The sequence below is a fragment of the Oreochromis niloticus genome, linkage group LG16, assembly GCF_001858045.2.
Source record: "Oreochromis niloticus isolate F11D_XX linkage group LG16, O_niloticus_UMD_NMBU, whole genome shotgun sequence".
NCBI classification, from domain to species: domain Eukaryota; kingdom Metazoa; phylum Chordata; class Actinopteri; order Cichliformes; family Cichlidae; genus Oreochromis; species Oreochromis niloticus.
Window position 1 is genome coordinate 27,641,987 of NC_031987.2, and position 21,286 is coordinate 27,663,272.

At 40.8% G+C, this 21,286-nt stretch overlaps 3 protein-coding genes across 3 annotated transcripts; 1 reads left to right on the plus strand and 2 right to left on the minus strand.

Annotated features, from left to right (window-relative positions):
• Positions 1-492: 492 nt before the first annotated feature.
• Positions 493-5,643, minus strand: LOC102075830 (uncharacterized). Its single transcript, XM_005475329.4, has 2 exons — positions 5,236-5,643; positions 493-4,504 (listed from the first exon to the last, which is right to left on the minus strand). Exons 1-2 carry the CDS (start codon positions 5,519-5,521, stop codon positions 3,153-3,155), a joined length of 1,638 nt encoding a protein of 545 aa, XP_005475386.3. The 5' UTR covers positions 5,522-5,643; the 3' UTR covers positions 493-3,152.
• A 7-nt stretch (positions 5,644-5,650) lies between these two features.
• ska3 (spindle and kinetochore associated complex subunit 3) lies at positions 5,651-14,394 on the minus strand. The gene is made up of 11 exons (XM_003456582.5): positions 14,090-14,394; positions 13,940-14,001; positions 13,007-13,178; positions 12,451-12,883; positions 12,256-12,317; positions 10,492-10,691; positions 10,172-10,378; positions 9,557-9,745; positions 9,340-9,419; positions 8,843-8,970; positions 5,651-6,680 (listed from the first exon to the last, which is right to left on the minus strand). The coding sequence occupies exons 1-11, from the start codon at positions 14,211-14,213 to the stop codon at positions 6,523-6,525; spliced, it is 1,815 nt and encodes a 604-aa protein (XP_003456630.2). The 5' UTR covers positions 14,214-14,394; the 3' UTR covers positions 5,651-6,522.
• A 625-nt stretch (positions 14,395-15,019) lies between these two features.
• Positions 15,020-21,279, plus strand: LOC100695957 (uncharacterized). The gene is made up of 5 exons (XM_013264973.2): positions 15,020-15,051; positions 16,386-16,467; positions 16,595-16,784; positions 17,960-18,163; positions 20,438-21,279. The coding sequence occupies exons 2-5, from the start codon at positions 16,415-16,417 to the stop codon at positions 21,170-21,172; spliced, it is 1,182 nt and encodes a 393-aa protein (XP_013120427.1). The 5' UTR covers positions 15,020-15,051; positions 16,386-16,414; the 3' UTR covers positions 21,173-21,279.
• The last annotated feature ends 7 nt before the right edge of the window (positions 21,280-21,286 follow it).

Sequence of the window (21,286 nt, forward strand, 5' to 3'; positions counted from 1 at the left end):
TTGTTTTAGCTAGGAGCTGTTACCGTTTGCGAACAAATTAAACTTAAAAATGTTTTTGCGTATTCGGCGTCGTACAAATCTCTTTTTGTTGAAGTGCATCAGTAAGTTTTACTTTTGATTTTAAAGACGAGTTAAGTATAGAAACAGAACTGCGGGGTTCTAGTTTACGCTGTAGTGCAATAGCGAGTAGTGACGAGCTGTCGTTTTCACCGCTGCAGTAACTGCAAAAAGCAACGGAGTGAGACGTCTTGATTTCCTTCCTCTGAAATATTCACAGGCGGAGCTTCCTCCAAGCATTTTTCCCTTTGATAAATAAAGTATATCTGCACATTACATTACTCAGTCACCCCTCTCCGGCCTTGGAAATAGTCTTCACCAATGACTCAGTGTGAAAGCAAATAAAAAGTTATAATAATGTCAGTTATCACAGGACAACACAGACCTTCAATATTTTACACGTACACACAGAAAAACATAACGGCGACTCTTGGGTAGTGTGTAAGCTGATGCAATTCCACAACTTTATTTTTTCAGTCACAGGAGCTATATTAAAAGAGAAACTAAACAGGAAACCTTCAGGAGTTTACACATCATGGAAGCACATGCGTCCGTAACAATAATGTCAAACAGCAATGTAGTGTGAGAAAAACATGAGTTTATGAACTTCTTTCATACATGTCAACCTAGAAGCTCTTATTTTAGAGCAGGAAAAACATCAAATAGGAAGTATTGACTTTGTTCTTATGCATGTAAGAACTAAATACAGACAGAATAAACCAACAGTCATTTCACAAAGCCTTTTAACTACTATTAATACTGGTATTTGGCCTTGCTTGATAACAGTCCTCCAGCGGCACTCACTACTTTAGGAACGGCCAAACACCGTTTAAACCAGACTGTAAGACTATTTTAATCAGTCAAAAAAGGGGGCTTTTCGCTCCCTCCATAAAAGAGCAAGCAAGGTCTGCAGATACAGTCTACTCAGTCAAAGACTTGATTTAAAAAAAAAAGGAAGCATGTGTTCATCCAAAGTACATGCACTGCTGAAGAAATATATCAACCCATAGTACTGCTAATTAACTTGATTTTTATAGTTTGTTTAGAGCATCAGCAGTGCCAAACACCATGGCTAATTGAAGGGGGGAAAAGCAGGCAAGTGGACTAAATATTGTGGCTAGATGTCCTTATGGAAGCCCCAGAGCAATACACAGTCAACCAAAACATGACCACTCAGAAAAGACAGACCCATCTGTTGTCTGGGATACCCAGGGGTCTGAGAACAGAAGGCACATTCTGAACCTAACACCGATTATGAAGCATCACCTGTTTAAGCCCAGCACCTGAACTTAAGTGTAGTCTTTGTTATTGGAGCATTCCCAATTCATTTTTGGGCCCTGAGCCAATTGTATTGTAGCCCCTCAAACCAATTACCTTAGGAGAAAACATATGTATAAGTGTAGTGACTTTAGATTAGTTTTGGCAGAAAGTTGAGCACACAAGAATGATGTACCTTAAAAACAAACAAACAACAAAACAATAGGAACACACATTTAGACCTTGTTGACTACAGATGCTGACTCATCATGCACATCTGGCTTAGGGACCAAACCAGGAAAAAGTTCAAAGAATAGTGCATGATGTCAAAATAAATATCTGTAGAAAATATGGGCTGATCTGGAACAGCTTTACAAACTAAGGCACCAGCAAAGCAGCACTACTAAAATATGTAATTCAATATTCAGAGCGGGTTTTCTTCAAATGAAAAAAAAAATGCAGATATACTGTATATCAGTATAAACTTTCCAGTTGGTGTGTCTACATTACTGAAAGGTCAAACCCTTTAAAAAGATCAAAATTTCAGTTGCTGGGTAACCTTTCTGGAAATAACCCGCAGCCTTGTACCATAACTACTGCTGTGGCTCGTGCTCATGGACCAAAGCCTGTCACAGTCTCCCACCGGAGAGGACAAACCAGTGAGAATGAATCCACATGTTAAATGTAGCTGATGTACTCATCTAACAATGTGTTTCTTCAGGCTCAACAGCATGTCAGCATCTGTCACAATAATGTTTACTTCTTCACCAGCACAAAAGATGATTCTTTTTGTATTAAATAACGAGCTTTAACTACTTTGGGGAAATTAACAATTACCTAAACACGTGGCTCAGTAAAAATGGACATCATTGTTAATTACTGTATACAGCTCAAGCTGAAGTCTGATTTTCTGTTCATCATCATCATTACTATTATTGTTATTGTCTAAACCTGCAAAACAAGCAAATCCCTGCTGATGAAGACATTGAAGACATCTGCCATTCCAAGATGTGCTTGAATTGCCAACTTGTAGCTAATCATCGCAGCTGACTGTACTCTTGCTATAAAAAGTACCTGGCTTACAAAAATGTGACTATGCCAAAAAAAAAGATGAGTTTAGAACCAGTACTCCTTCACAAACCACAGGACACTTCTGTCCCTGCACCCCGAACTGGGAGGAGACACCGGGGCCGAGGAGGTGTACTACTTTGTCTGGCATTTCTGTTATTTTAACCTCTTTCTATGCATATTCCTATGTGCACGCTTCCTGATTTAGATGCAGGGAAGCAACAAAAAACTAAATAAAAATTAAAAAAGGTTAAGCAACATGCCACTTCTCTGCAGCAGATCGATGTAATCTGGTAACTACAGTCAGGGATGGGAAAGACACACTTAACAGTCAGAGATGTGGGATCAGTGGAAACGCATCACCCAAACTGCAGTGTGTATACTTCAGCATTTACAAATAGCTAATCAAGACAGATTTCATGAGGGTTTTACTCACAGTTTTCACCCAAAGCCTAAACAAAATAAATTCTTGCAAGTCGGCCATTCTTTGTGAGAGGAGGTGCATAACTTCATGACATTACATCTCAGAAATGTGGTTTCTGTATTTGGAGAAATGGTCCTATTGCTAAGTATAAACTGACCCAGATCACAAGGAGTGACATAGATTGAAAGTTAGGATTATAGTGGAAAAGTATAAATCTATTTGCTGTAGTCATGATGTAGTGTCGACACATAGACACAGAGGGACAGCAAGAAGTGCAGTCCAAAGCAGTAAAGGGAACTGAAGAGCCTGATCAGCATTAAAGGAGCACGAGGAGTTTGTCTACACATCACTCTAGTGGAGCAGCAGAGATGCACAGGTTGTTTAAGGCACAGGCAACTTGCACAATCTTATCAAAGGTTGAGAGGTTCGACGTGCGCTCAGAGGCTGCGGTGAAGGCGCTCTCGACAGGGCCCGTGAGCATGGCGTACCGCTGCTTTACCATGGAGATCACCCTCTCCACATGCCTCTGCACGCTCAATGTCTCGGAGGAAGGATCAGCCAGCAATGAGCCCTCTGTTCTCCCATATGCTTCTCCCTGGTAGCTGCCAGCAATTTTAAACAAGGCTCCACGTGCTGCCACAGAGTCTCCGATGTCCAGGTCACGGCTTGCCAGTACGACATCGCCCGGGAGAAGCTTGCACAAAAATCCACAACCCTCAGCCAGGCTCTTGTCACTGACGTTTCCCAGCACACCCCTAGAGACAAAAGTGACCACGCCTTGCGGAGCCACGCCAATCAGATACTTAAACACGTTATAACTTGACCCCGCCCCCTGAGAGACCGGGTCCTCGAAAGGCACGGTGAAACAGTCTATGATGACGGCGCAGTCAGGATGAGAGGCTCGCAGCGCGGCTGGCAGGTTTTTACGGAGCTCAGCTCTGGAGGGCCAAAAGACAGCCGTTGGCACCAGAGTAGAGGACATGATGTTGACCATCCGGTGAACTGTTCTGGTTACTGTGCCGACTTTCACGCCAAAGCGGTAAGCCAAGTCCTGATTGCGGAGGTCCAGGCGGAGACGCATTAGTGTCAGCAGCAGCTGCTGGAACTTGGAGAGCTTCACGTTTTTCATTCCATCCATGTGAGGTGCCAGCAGCCACATGACTGTCTCTAAGACAAAGTAGTTGGGTAAACCAGTGTAAAACTTCACTTTCTCCGCATCATTCCTTAAGGAGTTCTCTGAGAGAGACATTTTCTCCACAGACTCCCTGAGGGCCTGATTCTCCCTCTTCAGGGCTTTCAGGATGTCATCAAAGTTCACCGGGACATCAGATGTCTGAGCAAACTTTCCTTTCTTGCTGTCACTCACAGACTGATCATCATTATCATCATCATCATCATCGTCGTCATCGTCGTCGTCGTCATCATCATCATCTTCTTCAGTGCTGAGGGAGGAGGAGGCACTCTCCTCTGCAGTGGTCTCCTGTTCCTTCACCTCAGGATGCTCTTCCTGGCCCTGTTCATCCACCGCAGACATGCCCTGGCCCTGGAGGAACAGCAAGGCATTGGCTGCCTCCACCCGTGCTTCCTGTTTGTCCAAGATCTCTAAAGCACCCGGCTCCTTCATCTCTGGGCATAAGGGAGCAGCCGTGAACACAGAAGGAACATAATCCGGAGAACGTGGATTCTTCACCTGTTTACCTGCATGTGAAAAAAAAGAAAAAAGAATCTGATTAAAATTCATCTGTTTATGATACTTGTGATTTAGAGTGCTCTCTCATTTTGCAGCGTGCAATACATAAAATAACAAACAGTTGCTGTTGTTCAGTCAGTACATCCCTAATGAATTTTTCTTCTACAAACAAAATTTAAGCATGAAAAACCTTGCACATAAAAAGACTGCACACACCAGACAATAAAAACAAAACACAAACCGAGCATTAAAATAGCACGTAGCATTAGCGACATCTACTTTCATATATTTAGTAAACGGAACTTATAACACTATCCCAACTGAATTAATTGCAGTAATGTCACACTTTATTTCCATCTCAACTTAGTTTCGTATAGCTTTAAAAAAAAAAAAAAAAAAAAAAAAAAATATTCAAAGGCTTACAACTACAAACACCGCCTTTTTCCAGTAATTTTAATCAGTAAGGGTTTTTACTATGTGATAGTGAACATAAACGTGTTTATTACCCGCTGCAGTTACACCGACTATGCCGCTGTCCCTCCTGAATTCATACAACCTTTCAACGCAACACTGCACTGACAGCAAAAAAACTAAAAAGAAGCCTCCTTGGTTTTCTAGACATGATTGTCTACGTGGAAGCCCAGCAACATCAGTGCGAACTGGTTTACTTAAAAAACAACAACAAAAAACCCCCCACAGGGAGACACTTTTAGGGTTCAGAGTGGTTTTGCCTTCATACCTGAAATGAAGTGAGTACTACAGAGCCGACTGCCGTCGTTCGGCACCCAGCCCTCTCGGTTCACAGCAGCTATCCAGCGCTGCTTCCTCTCGGGGTCCCGTGGGAAACGGTAGAAAGATAAGGTGGTGCCTGGTGTCCTTCTGTTCCTGCAGCCTGCCACCACACAGGTGTGAACCATAGTAAGGCCACGGAGAAGCGTGGAGGTGTGCGCTGCAGTTTGCTGGGTGTTTTGACTCCCAAAATGGTGGCCTACCAGAGGGCGACAAAAAAACTGTAGTTCCGTCATCAACGGCCGTTAACTTTCGTCACTCTGATTGGACAGTCTCGGGACGACGTCATTGAAGTGCGATCTTCACTCACGCCGAGAAGCATAAACGCTAATGTCCCGTAATCACACAAATTTTGTTCCAAATGGTTAATTTTCTCTTTTTTAATTTTCGAGAAGGAAAACCCAAACAACAACAACTGGAAACAACCACAGACAGTACAAAGCAGATGCAATATACCTGTAGCTTATTAGATCCCTCTGCGTTAATCAGCTCTGAAACTGGAGTACAGTACTTGCCTTTCATCCACAGCACACAACTGTGATACAGAGGCTTATTTCAATACAAGTGTGTTTAGACTGCACAAAGATAAAACTCACTAGTTATATTTGAAAAGCCAATTACCAATTTGTTAAAGATCAAGATAGTAGTAGTCACATGTAACACATCACAGCAATGAGCAATAAAAGTTCAGGATTTTCTGATTAACAGTCTCATTTGCTATTTTATTTAACTTTATACAAATGGGTAAGCACAATTAAAAGTGAGCTGTGATAAATGGATAAACCATCTATAGTTTGACAATACATATTCATGTGGCTGAATTATTAACACCCATTGGTCACTGCAAGTCATGTGTTATACTCCCGCTGCAGAAGACTGAGCTTGCTGCTGATAAAAGTCTTTAATCTAACATTGTCTAAATATATATCTTTATGTATTATACGAATCTGTACTACTTGTCTAAACAGCCAGTTTCCATATTATTGCATACAACCATGGAAATGCAAATTATTGACTCACAGGTCCATGTACTATTTACAATCAAAACAAAAACCATATACAATATAAAGGATAGCTGCTTTCTCTGATTGAGTTCATTTGTTGGGACTCTTCTCATAATGTATGTTTTTCTTTGCTGTTTGACTTGATAGATAATCTTTGCCTGCAGCTTAAGTGCTTAACATCTCTGTAGCTTTCATGAGTCCAAATTAGATTTGCGCCAAAGGATGGACAACCTTTAGATGTGTGTGATCAGTCTGTACACAGAGGTGTTCCGGTCTCCTCTCACATGCTTCAGCCTCTTGAGCTCTGTGAGACAGAGGATGTATACAGGAGCCTTGGTTCCGACACTGATGATCTTCTTCAGCTTCTCCATCTGAAACTCTGTTGTTTCTCCTGCAGAGGGCGCCACAGAAAAGGGACAGATTAGAGAAACGAGAGCTTGTTCGCATCATGATTTGCTGGGATACCGCTAAAATAACAAACACACCATGTCAGTAAAAATCTGGCTTTTTGAAATGTTTCGGGAGCTTAAACTGGAGGAAATTTATTTAGTATATAATTACAATGATGTAATTGATGATGGTAATTTTGTAGCTGAAACTACACTGAAGCCAGATCAATGTTAAACTGATGAAACCAGGCAAAGAAACAAACTGACTGTTCTGCTAACAATAAAGATGAACAGCCTGGTGCTGGTAGCAAATGTCCTTAAACAGTTTAACCAAGAGATCTGCAATCAGAGAAATAACAACAAACATCGCTTGTTTACTTTCCAAATATCATACTGTTATCTTGAGCACTGAGTATAAACAATTATCTGTAGGCACAACAGTGGATACAGCCATTATATGACTGTGTGTACTTTGAGAAAATGATGTAGATCTATTCAGCTGGGACCTAATATGCCCATTTCCAGCTTGACATGTTTATTTTTGGACTACATTAAGTTAACTTTGCATGATTCACAGCTTTAAATAACTGTTTATCTGAATGTGGCCCTTTGTGCAGCCCCCACAGTTCATCCAGTGAAAGGAGCAGTTTTAGCTTCCCTCCTTCACCACCATCCTTCCCAAGGCCACTTCCTTTTAAGCCAACTTTCTTCTCATGGGATGCTCCTCACAAACAGAGCTGTGCGCCTTAGATGAGCAGATAAAAGATATTTTCTTATGAGAAAAACACAAGTGAAAAGACAGCATTTCCAGCAGTTTGAAACCTGAGCGTTTGGGCTTATAGGGACCACAAACATCATTTGAAACTCTGATCATGTTTAAAGTGAGCATCTACTATTGTAAGAGTATGTGACAGGAAAATATGAAAACGGGATAGGCTTGGTCGGATATAGATATTATATGTGATGTCCCTACCCTTTGATTTTAAAAATGGGACAAATCCTCGGATTTCAGTCTGATCAGGTGCTTCCCTGATGGTATTGTGTAATCAGTCTGAAGCGTCTAAAAGTTTAACACAGTACAGCTAGTTCTTGCTGCTATCAGGAACAATTTGACAGGTTTATGAATCCTAATTTCTCATTAATCGCCTTTGGGGTTTTGTCAGGAAGGGCATCCGGTGTAAAACTGCCAAATCAAACAGGCGGGGCTACCCGCTGTGGCACCCGCTTGTGACAAGGGAGCAGCCGAAAGCAGCTTCTGTGAATCCAGATTTCTTGTTACTTTAGAAGCTCAGTTTTTTTAAACGTTTAATCTATTATTTGAATCTCTCATGTAACTACAACGGGGTGGATTATACATGATCTCCCATTGAGTAACCAAGGGAAACATCGCCAACACAGACCTGTTCATTCCCATTTGGTTGTTTACTTATGCAAATAGCACCCTCTGCTGCTAATTAACAGTCCAAACTAACAGAGGATGACAACTTTATTCACAGATGGATTTCAGCATAACAGGGAAAACTACTGAACACTATTTTTAAAACAGGAAGCGCTCCTCTGATTTAATGAGGAACTCTGTGGAAGTCCAGTGTAACTGCAGTAATCAAATCCAACTGAACAAAAGTCAAACCAGCAAGATAATTTGTTCTCCAAGTTTGCAGCCAATCTGAAAACCACCGTGTGTGATCACAGGTGTTTTCTAAACTACTGACCACAACATCAACACCACTGCCTCAGTGAGAAGTTTAAACTGCTGTGTCAAAGTCTCAGTTTCTCGTGCACCTTGACTGTGGTGTGTCCTGTAGTACATTAATGTATGATTACATTCTTCTCCGCTACAGTTACAAACGGACCCTCCACTTTTAGTTACAAAGCTATTTAATTCAATTCTGTTTTATTTAGATAGCACCAAATCACAACAGCTGCCTTTAGGTATTTTATATTGGAAGGTAAAGGCCTGCAATATTACAGAGAAAACCCCAACAATCAGAGGACCCCCTATAAGGAAGCACTTGGCAACAGTGGGAAGGAAAAACTCCCTTTTAACTGGACGAAACCTCTGGTAGAACCAGGGTCACGGAGGGCACAGCCATCCTCCATAACCGGAGTTGTTTAATTAATAGCTGCATTCATCCATGATCCTGTGCACAAATATAACACTGACCTTGATACTCTGCCATGAAATTGTTGATGTTGTGAACTGTTTGGTTGAGGCTGTTCAGGCTCATCTGTCTCAGGTAGCTCGGTAAACTCTGGAACTCGTTCTCTGACACTTCAGACAGACTTGCAGATCTGGGAGAGGAATGGATGGAAGGTGACATGTCACAATCAAAGTTTTGAAAGAAAGACTGCAGGCACGCATCATGTAAGAATGGATAAAACTGAGTGAAATAAAGAAATTAACACATTTCATCAGGAGAGACAGAAATAAGCAACACAAAAGTTCAAAATTAATTAAAAATATATACAAATGATATTTCATATCTAATATTTGAAATTAATATTCTTCTTTGCTACCGAGCACCAGCCTGATGTGCAACTTTGGAATGGACACACAATAAAAGCTACTAATTTAGAGTTCATGAATTTAATATTGCCACCTATATCTATATTTCTTATTTTATAACGGGTCTGTCCCTCGTCACAACCAATTTAGTTTACCTGTGTTTCTTTTTGTCAGGCTTGACAGGTGGGTGTTCATTTGTCATGGTTGTCTTCTTCAACTGAGCCTGGGACACAAGCTACAAAATAGGAGGAAAGAGCGCGAGAGGAAATTTCACAAATTATAAATGTTATGTAACATGGAACATGAATTTATCTGCAAACAGCAAACCTATGGGTTTCAAATGTGCTTTTTATGGGAAAAAACAAGACTAACTTTACAGATGTCCTGTGTGACAGAGCTCAGGTCTGGCATCTCCGGGGTGGTTGGCTCTTGGTAGTGTGCTCTTATACGAGGTGTCCCCAAGCTGAACTCCTGGGTGAGTCCATCCAACTCCAGGCTGTTGACAGTGGGCTCCTTAGCCACCTTTTCATTCTCACTGAACTTCAGGATTTTCCCGTTGCTCTGTAAATGACAGGTAAAACTTTTAACTTTAAACATGTTTCATTTACATTTGATAAATCTCATCTGTGCAAAGGAATGAAAATCAAATGAGCAATTTTAGCTCATTTTTGACTTCATGTAAAACAACAATATTTTTGCTAGTAAGATGCTTTTAATTTTTTTATTACATGTTTTTTCTTAAAAAATTTCTTGTGGTGAAACTCAAAATTAAAAAATATTTTGATATATTATGATGGACTGAAAACATTTTTTTAGAAACTATATAAGTTACTATAAGAGGGAAGTTTCCCTTCTGGAGATTACAGTTCATTTTATTTAACCAACCTTTCAGAAAATCTAGCCATATTACATATGACTAGCCATATTGTTTGCCATAAAGCTGTGAGCATCTCTGGTTAAAAGTAAATGCTTTCCTGTTTGTCTTACACTTTGTAAAGAATTTCCCAAAGCAGACTCTAGGTTGGGCATCACTGGCATCTGCTTTTCCTCTAAACCTGTGGTGGATATATCGGGCACATCATATTCCCAAGTGCGTTTGAAGCCAGCTGCCCTGTTACAAGGTGGGGTTGGAAGATCGAAGGTCTGGGTGTCATTATCCGTTTGCATAATGGATGGCTCAGGCTGCTGTGTGCTCTAAAAATAAATACAATTAAAAAGGTGATGTGAAATTAAAATGTCAGAAACAAACACACACACACACACACACACACACACACACACACACAGAGTTATATTTTTTTTCTTACCTTTTTGGTACTGACTAGTCGGTTCACGTACGGCGTTTGAAATGCTGGGACTTCGGGTGTGGCAGGTAGGTTGCCAGGGTGACAGGGGAATTCTGGGTCACCAGTGTCTTGTGCAGTTGGAAAGGAGTGACTGTTTGTCTTTTTGATCTTGAACCCCGGGGTACAAAACACAGGCGGCTCTGGTGATTCCAACTTTTCAGCTGAAGGTAATCAAAACAATGTCACACAGGAAGATATTTAGAACTGTTTCCCTGCATTGCTTTCTCTTAACAGCCTGGTGCCATTTCTCTACATGTGCTACTTTTATTTTTCCAAATACTAGGTATTTTAAATACCCAGTATAGAATTTTTAATACTTTCAGGTGGCATCTTTGAAAAACAAGCAAAATTTCAGATAGAAAAATGGTGTACTGACAAAGCCTTGAGCTGTTTAATAAAAACAAATGTAGCTCCCGAGTACTTAAAGCTGATCATTTTCTTCATGTTTCACATTTTCCATGAAAAGCTCCCAAGCTTGTTTTGGTCAGTGTTTTTTTCCCCCTTTCCTTTATTGATGTCAGATTGTCACTGAACACAATGTTCAAGACTTTTCTTTCCTTATTTTTCAGATCCAAGTAGTGAAAAAATCTGCACAAGTGTGATGTGGAAAGTTTTAGTCTCCACTGGCTAAACATTGGGGATATTGTATCATTATTAAACTTAAGACACTGAAAACATAACCGTATTCAAACATGCACTTTTTAATTAACAGGCAGTAGAATATGTCATGACACAAGATTACTTACAAATTACTAATAAATAAATAGCAAAATATTTTAAATCAGTCTGATGTATGGAAAGGGACTAGTTTATAACACTTGAAAAAACACTGAAAAACACAGTTTTTAGAAAATGTAAGATGAAAATAAGTTCAAAGGGAAACATCTGATCATAAAATAAACTAGGTGCTTGAAAAACTCAGGCAAGAAAAAGGCAACTGAAGAAGAGAAACATCTTGTTTCCTGAATAGTAAAGACAAAGATATTTGATGCCTTTACTAAAGATATATACTTTAGTAAAGGAATATATACATTCATGTGAAAAAAAGGTTTTACTGAACTCTGTTCAGTCCTGTGAAAAGCTGAGTACGCTGTTCCACAGAAACTAAGATGTTAAATAGCAGCTAATCAAATAGCATTCAGGCAGGGTGATCATTTGGGATCGTTTTGCAGACACAGGTCCTGGACACCTTGCAGTCATTCATTGACCATGAATTTCTCTGTATGCCAAAAGATTCTAGCATCAAATGTGACACCATCTGTCCGACAGCCAAAGCTTGGCTGATACTGGGTCATGCAACAGGACAACGATCCCAAGCATATCAGCAAATCAACAACAGAACGGCTAAAAAAAGAAAAGAATGCATGTGTAACAATGGTCCAATCAAAGTCCAGACCTTAAGAGAGTGGTGCATAAATGGCCACAGACTTCAATGAACTGAAGTGATGTTGTAAAGAAGAGTGGGCCAAAATTTCTCCAGGACAAACTGACAGACTGATAAAGTCATACAGACAGTTACTTCATGTTATTGTCTGTATATTTACTTCAAGTTATTACTTAAAGTTATGGGTCTAGACGGGTCTACAAAGTACTGAATCATTGGGCGTACTTAGTTTTTAAACAGGATAGCGTAGAGTTTTGAGAAAACTTTCTCTTTTCCATGAGTGTAGATGACAGTCAGCTATTGTGGGGTGAAGAAGAGCTATGAGGTTGACAGTTTCATACCTTTTGTCTGCAAACTGTCTATTAAAGCGTTCACTGGTGGTTCAGTTGTGTCCCGTAATGGTCTGTTGAACAAGAAGAGACTCATAAAGCAGGATAAAGCAGTTTTATACAGTAAAGTCTTAAAGGACCTGCAGTAGTAACCCTACAAACCCTGCGTGTGGCTGGCAGGGGTCATTATAGTTCATATCACTCTACCTTGGGCGCTTCTCAGCCTTCTTGAACAGATTCATGGTGAAGTCATTGTTCAGACACATTGTGTGCTCTGTGATGCCAAAGTCATGCATCTGGGGTGTTTGGAGTTCGTAGTCATCCATTCGCAGGTTACATTTGGGGGTAATGGGCATGGGCGATGGTACAGATGTTTCGAGTGAGGGGTGAGGAAGGTTCATCTCAGGCATTGGGGGAACTTCTGAACACCACTCAGTCCCAGCCAGAACTCTCTTTAGGTGCAGTTCAGACAAACCAAAATCAGAGAGCTGCGGAGTTCGCAGCACATCAGTGTTGGGCAGCTCTGGTTTTGGAGCCATTGAGGAAGGATTCCCTCCATTCTCCTCCTCCTGACTTTCCTCTTCTACTGAGTCGTCATCTGCTTCTTCATCTTTAGCCTCCTCCGCCTTATCTTTAGGCTCTATATAAGAAAAAGTCACAATAAAAACACCATAAATGCATGTTGCTTTTCTTTTAAGTGAAAAGAAATCATTACACATGATTACCAGTGTTATGTAGTCGTTTTGCCATCGTCAATACTTACTGGTTGATCTCTGGGTGTCACAGGGAGCTTGGTAACCATAGTTCTCGCAGTGTCTCTTCAGCCTCTCGATGTCCTTGAAGACTCTCTGCTCCATTACTCTACAAGCCTTAATAAAGCTGCTGGCCTCATTATTCTTTGCTTTCTGCTGAGCCAGGGCATCCTGGATCTGTCCCTACCCAAGAAGAGACTAGAAGTGATGAGCATCCACCATTCAAAAATGAACCACCTGACCAATTTACAATATTAGTCTTCAACAAAGATATTGCTATGAATAATCGGTTTATAAATGACACACAGATATTCCTTATGATGCTTGAAATAAGTGTTCAGTTAACAGAAGTCAAAGAACTGGAAAACCTTTGGCAGGTAAAGACTTTATATTATTCTCACTTCAGTGGAGAGTTCAACAATAGCAAAATGGTTTTACCTGGAGTAATAAATAACTTATTTTGTAGGTAAATTCAATAACATTTTTAAGCAGTTACACAGTAGAAAAATCCAATTTAATTTTTATGCCTTCTGAATAACTGCCTAAACAAGTCCACTCAGGCATTTCCAATGACAAGACTTGCTTTTATAACGATGCTGGCTAAACTACATTTAGACAGGCAATAATTAGAGAATAACCGCATTTATCTTGGCCCTTTGAAAAGGCCGGTCTCTGAGTTGGGAGCCACTGTATAAAGGATGTAAAAGTATCATGGATAACCGTGTGTCAGCCACAGTTCTACCTTTAATATGTTAAATACAAAGTTTGCCTAAAGTAAGATTTTGAGTGCAGGACTTTTGAATGCATTTGGTTAATTTTACATAACACATTTAACGATCTTTGTTGCAGATGCTGATAAAATATTGCATTGTCGCTCTAACGTGTGTATTTGTCGCTACATTTAGATGAAATTTAAAAAAAAAAAAAGGCGTGCTAACTTTTACCTTCAGGTTCCCTACGTCACAGTTCACTTCATGATAGGCTCGCATCGCTCTGGCTGTCTTTTCTGAAATAGAAAAGAATTCATATTGAGATATGTGCGATGACTTCACTATAAGCGATTTAAGCAGCCTGTGTGTCAGCTTGTTTCTCACCGCTGTCGTCGTCGTCGTCGCCGCTGTTGCGGTTTTCAAATGCGAGCTGTAGTTTGGCAGTCTCAGATTCCAGAGTCACTGCCAGCTTTTTCAGCTTGCTGAAGAATTGTGTGGTCGAGTCCATTTTCAGGCAAAAGTCTGACACCAGCAAAAGCGCACTCAGTTACTCTGAAACCGACGTCAGACCTTCAAAGGCCGTTTGTTTTGTCGTTTCTACGTCGGCAGAAATAAATAAATTTCAATTTTGGCGCCTCTTCCGGTATTAAGCGGAAGAGACGTCTTCTTCTTCTTTTTCTTCTTGGGTTTTAGTGTTTAACGTGCAAAGGGTTTTATTCGCGCCCCCTGTGTTAACAGACAAGGTAAAACTGATGAACGTTTGATATTTTTCTATTTGACAGCGCATTTTTAGTGGCATAAGCAGTGTTGGGGAGTAACGAAATACATGTACCGCCGTTACGTATTTAGAATACAAAATATGAGTAACTGTATTCCGTTACAGTTACCCTTTAAAAAGGTGGTATTCAGAATACAGTTACTTTGTTGAAATAAATGGATTACACGGCGGTACTTTCCTGTTTCATATTGTCGCGGGTCAGGACTGTTTGGGTTTGCTTGACAGCTATGTTCTGTTGTTCCAGGCAGCAGCGTTACGGTTGCCATGGTTACAGGGTGACGCGCTCTCTCTCTGCGTGTTTCCTGGGTGAGAGAGCGCTTTTTTGTTGTTGTTGTTGTGCTAAGCTAAAAGGCAGAATGCTACAGGCATGGCCCTAAAGAATGTAGCCTCATGGGCAGTGTAGTCCGTGCCGCAGCAAGAATGGACTACCATACACGTTATGTGTCTGTGAGCGAGGGAGGGAGAGAAAGGAAAAGTCCGAGCTGTCACGGAGCAAAAACGGGAGCTGAAAGCATGTAAATATAATAATAACCACTGCAGCCAAGAAGAGTGCCTGACGAGCCCATTTGTAAGTAAGCTATTAAGACTCAACTGTACACTGTGTTCGTGTTTTCCTCCGGAAAAAATAAGTTCCGTTGGAGCAGCCTTTCAACGCCTCTCTCTGTCTCTGGCAAGCAAAGTTGACCCAGACAACAAAGTAAAGCTATTTTTCGGCTACCAGCCCGACACGGAACCCACCGTATTAGCCAGAGGTCCCTTTACTACGGTTCGGAGCCGCGGACCTTCAGTAACAGGAATAAATCACAGCAATAGTACATTCACGTAGTTGTAAACAGCACGATAATATATTAAGTAATCCAAAGTATTCAGAATACGTTACTCTCATTGAGTAACGTAACGGAATACGTTACAGAATACATTTTGGGGCATGTATTCAGTATTCTGTAATGGAATACATTTTAAAAGTAACCTTCCCAACACTGGGCATAAGTATATGGTTACTTCTTCATATCTTGCTTTGCATTGTGACACTGAAATATTTATTATATTGTTTAATCATCCTCAATCGACTTGACTCCATTTCAACGTTGTTTTTGTCTTAATACTTTCTGACCTTTTATATCAGAAGATGTTTCTGGAGAATTCAATTCAAAATGCTGTGCAGATAAACAGAATGGAACAGAAAAGGATATCATGTGTGGCAAGTATAAAGATTAGATGCACTTTTTTGTACAGTATATATTATTTTGAATAGTCTGCAATGCTATACTTCAGGATAAATAGAAGATGACCCCTATTTTTATGTGAGATAATGCTTCAGGTCTATATTAACACATTCAGTTGCCTCCATTTTAAAGAGATGTCAATACTGTTTGGCTCCACATGCCCCAGAAATAACCTGGATAAAAGGTCAAATACTGAGACCATGCAGCCAGGAGATGGAGCTGTATAGACCCAGAGAAACTGAACCCAGGAAACCTCTGATGAATAGAGGATCTTGTGTTTGTTTCCACAGCCTGGATCTGCACTGGACTAAACGATTGGAAAATGACATGCACTATTTATACAGGTATTATGTGAAAATATAACACCTGCAATACATGTGCACAGGTGAACATACACCTCTCAGCATTTCACAAATGTTAATCTAGCTTTACATTAATCCGTACGCATCACTTTTTTCTTCCTCTCAAGTTCAAAAAGGTATTGTAGGTGGAAGGCGCTTATCAGATACACTGATTGTATATAAATAGCGCACTGTGAAGGTCAGCACAAACCTGCACACCAAACAAGTGAGTTGAGGTGTAAAAAGAACCAGAGGGTTTTTGATCTGGTAAATGTCACAGTGATTTACACCAACTTCCATCATTTCTAAATCTCAGCTGTTCATTTTCTCCTTAGATAACCTTCCAAAGGACAGCTCAGGAGCCATGGCGATGTTTGGAAAGGTTTTGGAGCCAGTGGGCTACATGCAGACTGTGAGGTGGGTTTTCCTCTTTGACATGATAATTCACATTATACCTATGTGAACTTATATTTATATACAAAAGTTTTTTTGTCTTTTTTTTTTGGCTAAACCAGGAGTGTCTTTACTTACTTGCTGTGCACAGGGTCTTGGTCCAGGGTATCTGTTCCTATCTTGGTGGCAGTGCTACACAAGAGGAGACTGAGCTGGCCAAGAAGAACCTGGACCACATCGACCAGGAGCTGGGAGCAACGAGCTACGGCCTGCTGAAGGACCAGGAGGTCCATCAGCTGGAGAATGACCTGGCTGTGGTGTACTACCAGCTGGGTACTGCGGTGAGAAAACTCTGCGACCTCATAAACGCAATTTTATGTGCAAGGCTGTGTAATATAAGCTGAATAAATGATGGAATGTCTGGAAAAGAAATTATATAAGCAAGTATTTCATTAGCAATGGTAATAAAAAAAATCTATATAATTATTTAATAGCTGGAACATCATGCCTCAGGTTCTGGGACGTGAACATTTTATCTTTATTCACTGATCTCATGAAAGGCGAATAAATAAATGAATACATTAACATAAAAAAACATACACAGACTGAATTATCCACAATTAAAATCAAACAAAATTAAAATAGAGCTAAAAAGAAATCCTGCCTGTGCTCTCCGTTTTCTACTCAAAACACTTGTCTTACATACATCTAAAATCTGCCAGCACTGATCTATGTGAAGTTTCCAACCTCTGGACCCTATTCTTACTGGAAGCAGTTTTATTTATCAAAACCTGGGCCAAATTTTCAATTGCTAGCTTCACCTTTAGTTCTCTCAGATGAAATTAATCCTGGGAAGTGTCTTCTTATCAAACTAATAAATTGACATACATAAAGCCTGAAGAGTAAAAGTAAAGCAAAAAGACTTTTTCCCCCTGAGCTTACACTGGGACTGCATTTGAATTCATCACTGTGAGTGTATTATGTAAAAATATGTGACCAGATGTATGATTAAAGCATCTGCTCATTTGTACTGACTTGTATTAACAGGGTTACGCCTTCTATTTTTCTCTTTAATTATTTCCGCGGCTAAGTATGGCATCCTGTTATGTCAACAGTTTACAGGTATTTGAATTTGGTGCCGGTGGTGGATAGGGTAGCAAGGTTGGGTTGGTAAAAAAAAAAAACACAGGCAGAAAATGAATTCATGGAAACGTTTACCCACTGTCATTTTCTGGGTGGCTGGTTATTTTTGGAGTGAACGGATGAGAGATAATGAGACTCTTCATCAGCTAAAAGCTGCCAAATGTGAGTGCAAAAACCTAAATTGATAGAAAAGGTGCCGAGTGTGAGAACCGGAAAAGCTTTATGTGTCCTTGTCCAGATTATTTACTAACATTCTTTCATATTAAAGGAAAATGCCATGTTTTTAATTTGACCTGTAGTAAACTGAAGTATAGAGTTCATTATTGCCAAGAACCACTGGGTTTTAGATGCACTCCATCTCCTCTTGTTTTAGGTGAGGGCCCAGTCAGACTTCACCAAGAAGGAGACTGAGGTGTTCCTGCAGTACGTGCAGGATTACCGGCTGGAGAGGCAGCTAACGGCACTCTACAATCGTCTAATGGGAGTGTCGGCACTGACAGACCAGCCCCCGCTGCTGGAGGAGCTCATACTGAGCCGCAAGCCCAAACGCTGGGAGCTGAGTGAGTTCTGCGTCAAGGTTAGTGGATGTGCAATGGTGATTGTGGAAGGGTGGTGCTTGCTGTGGAGGGGTATTTGTGATTAACTCATTTGGCTGCAGGGAGTCAGGGCCATTAAAGTTTCATTTTTTTCTTATTTGACTTTCATTATGCACAGGCATGCAAGCCTGAGGTGATACAGCAATCTTATGCACAAATGCACGCGCACTTTTTTTTTTTTTGCACATTTATCTTTGTGAGAACCTTCACTGACAAAATGGATTATTTGGTCCCCTGACCAAACATAAACTTGCTTCTAACATCACCCCTAAAATACTTCAAACAGCCCATTGAAGGACAGTCTGGAAAAAAAAAAGAACTGGTCACTTTTTCAACACACCCTCAATGTCAAGGTCTAAAGCACAGTTTGGTATCCCGTAAATACAAATCTCCAATCACGTACAAATCGAGAGAAAGGAAAAAAATGACGGAAAATATAATAAAAAAAACAACCCTGGGACTTCATTATATAAGATCCAAAAATGAAGACGCAGTCACATAAATAACAGCACAAATATATCCAATCCCACTGAGAACAAGTTATGGAAAAAATGCAGGAGAGGAAAATGCAGTGAGAAGCACAGCTGTACCGGATTAACTATTAGTTTTCATAGCAAAAAAGATAAATGTGACAGAAAGGCACTGAGGTCCCGTGGGGAATGAAGCATGCTGCATCTGTCTTCTTGCTATGAAAATAAACTGAATATTTAATCTGCGGCGCTGTGACCTTCTCTTGTCTTTCTCGTGAGCTGAGTCGGCAAATTCCACCTTTGCCTGTGCTGGGAACAAATGTGTTCTGTCGCTTACTTCGATGGATGAAGAGCTCAGGCTTTAAAGCTAAAATTAAAAAATCATTAGTTGCTTGTCAAGAAACGGAAAGGTTACTGGTTTTATTAACATAAAAGCATTTTCCTCCTTTATGCACAAAATCAAACAGACTTCTTTTTTTCTATTTCTTACATTTAAAAGTGACCTGATGGTCACTGTGGGTCCTTTAGTCCATCTGTCATTCCCCTTGGCAAGACACACAGAGCCAGTCTGCTACATAATGACTGTCCACTTTTACAGGAAATGAATCTCCCAGCAGTCACAGGCTTGTTTGTTATATAAAAGCAGTTAGATGATTATCTTTAAACCATAATTGGCTGCGTGGGGCCAGCACTGACCTCCTTGTTATAAACAAAATGTAAGACGGTGTTAAAGGAAGTGTGCACGCTTTGCGCTGCTTGTCCGTTCAGAACAGTTGTTTTCTTCAATCATCACCGCAATGAAGAGAAGGGTTTCCATCCAAGAAACTCAAATCAGTCCAGAGTCCTCTTATTAAAGGGCTTAAGTGTGGATTAGCCTTAATGCTGAAGCAGTTTCTGCTTGTAAACGGTGCCGAACAAGTGATTTGTTTGCACGTTTCTCTTTTCAAGGACTGATTTGCATAACTGCACTTATATAAAAGCACGGTGCGCTCACTGATGTGAAATGATAGTTGCAAAATTTGCCCTCATGGTGTGGTTTAAATAATAAAGTAAAATGAACAATAAAAATGAGAAACCAGAGGTTATTTTGCACAGAGTGTATACAGCTGCAGGGTTTACTTTGAGAGAAGGACATTTTGAACCAACTATAGTAATCAAAGTCATGGCTGCAAATCATGTGGTCAAGCCTGAAGAGCCTGACCTTGTTAATCAAAGAAACTACAGCCAGGTTTCTTTAACCTTGAAGAACTTATCATAGATAAACATATTTTAGGTGATAACGTAATCTGCTGTGATTATGCCTCTACTGCTGTAACAAGAGCAAAGGCGATGTCATTTTGTCCTAAACCAGACAAAATCTACATCTACATAAGCTAATTACCCAAACCTGAAATAATAATGCTTTGATTATTATTATTATTATTATTATTATTATTATTATTATTATTTCACTAAAGGAGCCTGACTAACACTGAACATCCACATAGTGCTTTTTTGGTGTAGGCCTTACTCATAAAGGTCAATTTTGTTAAAGCCTTGCGAGCAGTGATTTTAATATGAATTACAGCTGTTTCTCAGAAAGGTGACTGGGTCACAGGAGAACAGTCAGTTTGTTATGTGCATTGTCATTTTTTTGTGAGTGAGGGGAAAGGTGTATTTACACCATTTGGAAGCATAAAGCATGTTTCTTAAAGAGCTGTTTTGTTCCTGTGGTTCCACTTTCTCAGACTGGGTCACGGACACTTTCACATGCTCACGTTCTTTTTCTCCTCTTTCTTCTGACAGATAAATTTTGTCCTGGGCACCGGTCTGCTCTGCCTCTTCACCCAGGCTTCCCTAACAGGAAGAGACCAGGCTCTTCTTATCAAGAGCTGGTCCGACCGTATGGGCGCCCTCTACAGGAAAATGAAGAACACGGGAGGTCGCTGCTTAGGCTACTTCCTGGAGCAGGCGGAAGACGATATACGGCAGCAACTGCAGGAGGCCGTCCACAACCGATTGCCCCCAGACGAGGCGGCAGCTGGCATCCTGAAGACCCTGGAGAAGAATTACGATTGGCTGCGCTGGGCGGTGATGCTCCACCCCGCTGTGGGACCCAAGGAGGAGGAGGAGGAGAAGGAGGAAGGAGGAGAAAATGAAGGTGAAGCGACAGAACCACAGCCTGGCAATTTGCTCTCCGTGGCATCTGAAGCTCCTACCCCCCATGTGGTGGCGTGCTACCGGGACACACCCACTTCACTGGATAAAAGCCGCATCCACCAGCTCATCGTGGATTTGGAATGGAAGATCCCCAACCCACCACCTGAGGTGTACGCTTCCATAGAAGAAGACCCAGGCAGGGCTAGGCGCTACCTGGCTTCCCGCATGCTGAAGAAGTTGCAGGAGGGGTTGGGATCTGGTGTGGCCGTCCATGTTGTGCCGGGCAGGATGGAGATGAAATGCAACTTCCCTCAAGCCTCCTACTACCTCTACGAGTACAAACACCGGCTGGCCTCAGGCACGGTGTGTGTGTTTGGATAAAAGAGTCTCATGGTCTCATGCACATGTTTCATAATTCTACTACACTATCGGCTTTAGATTTGTTGGTGGATATCTTGTGTACTATTGCCTCTAAATAAATATTATTTTAAAGAA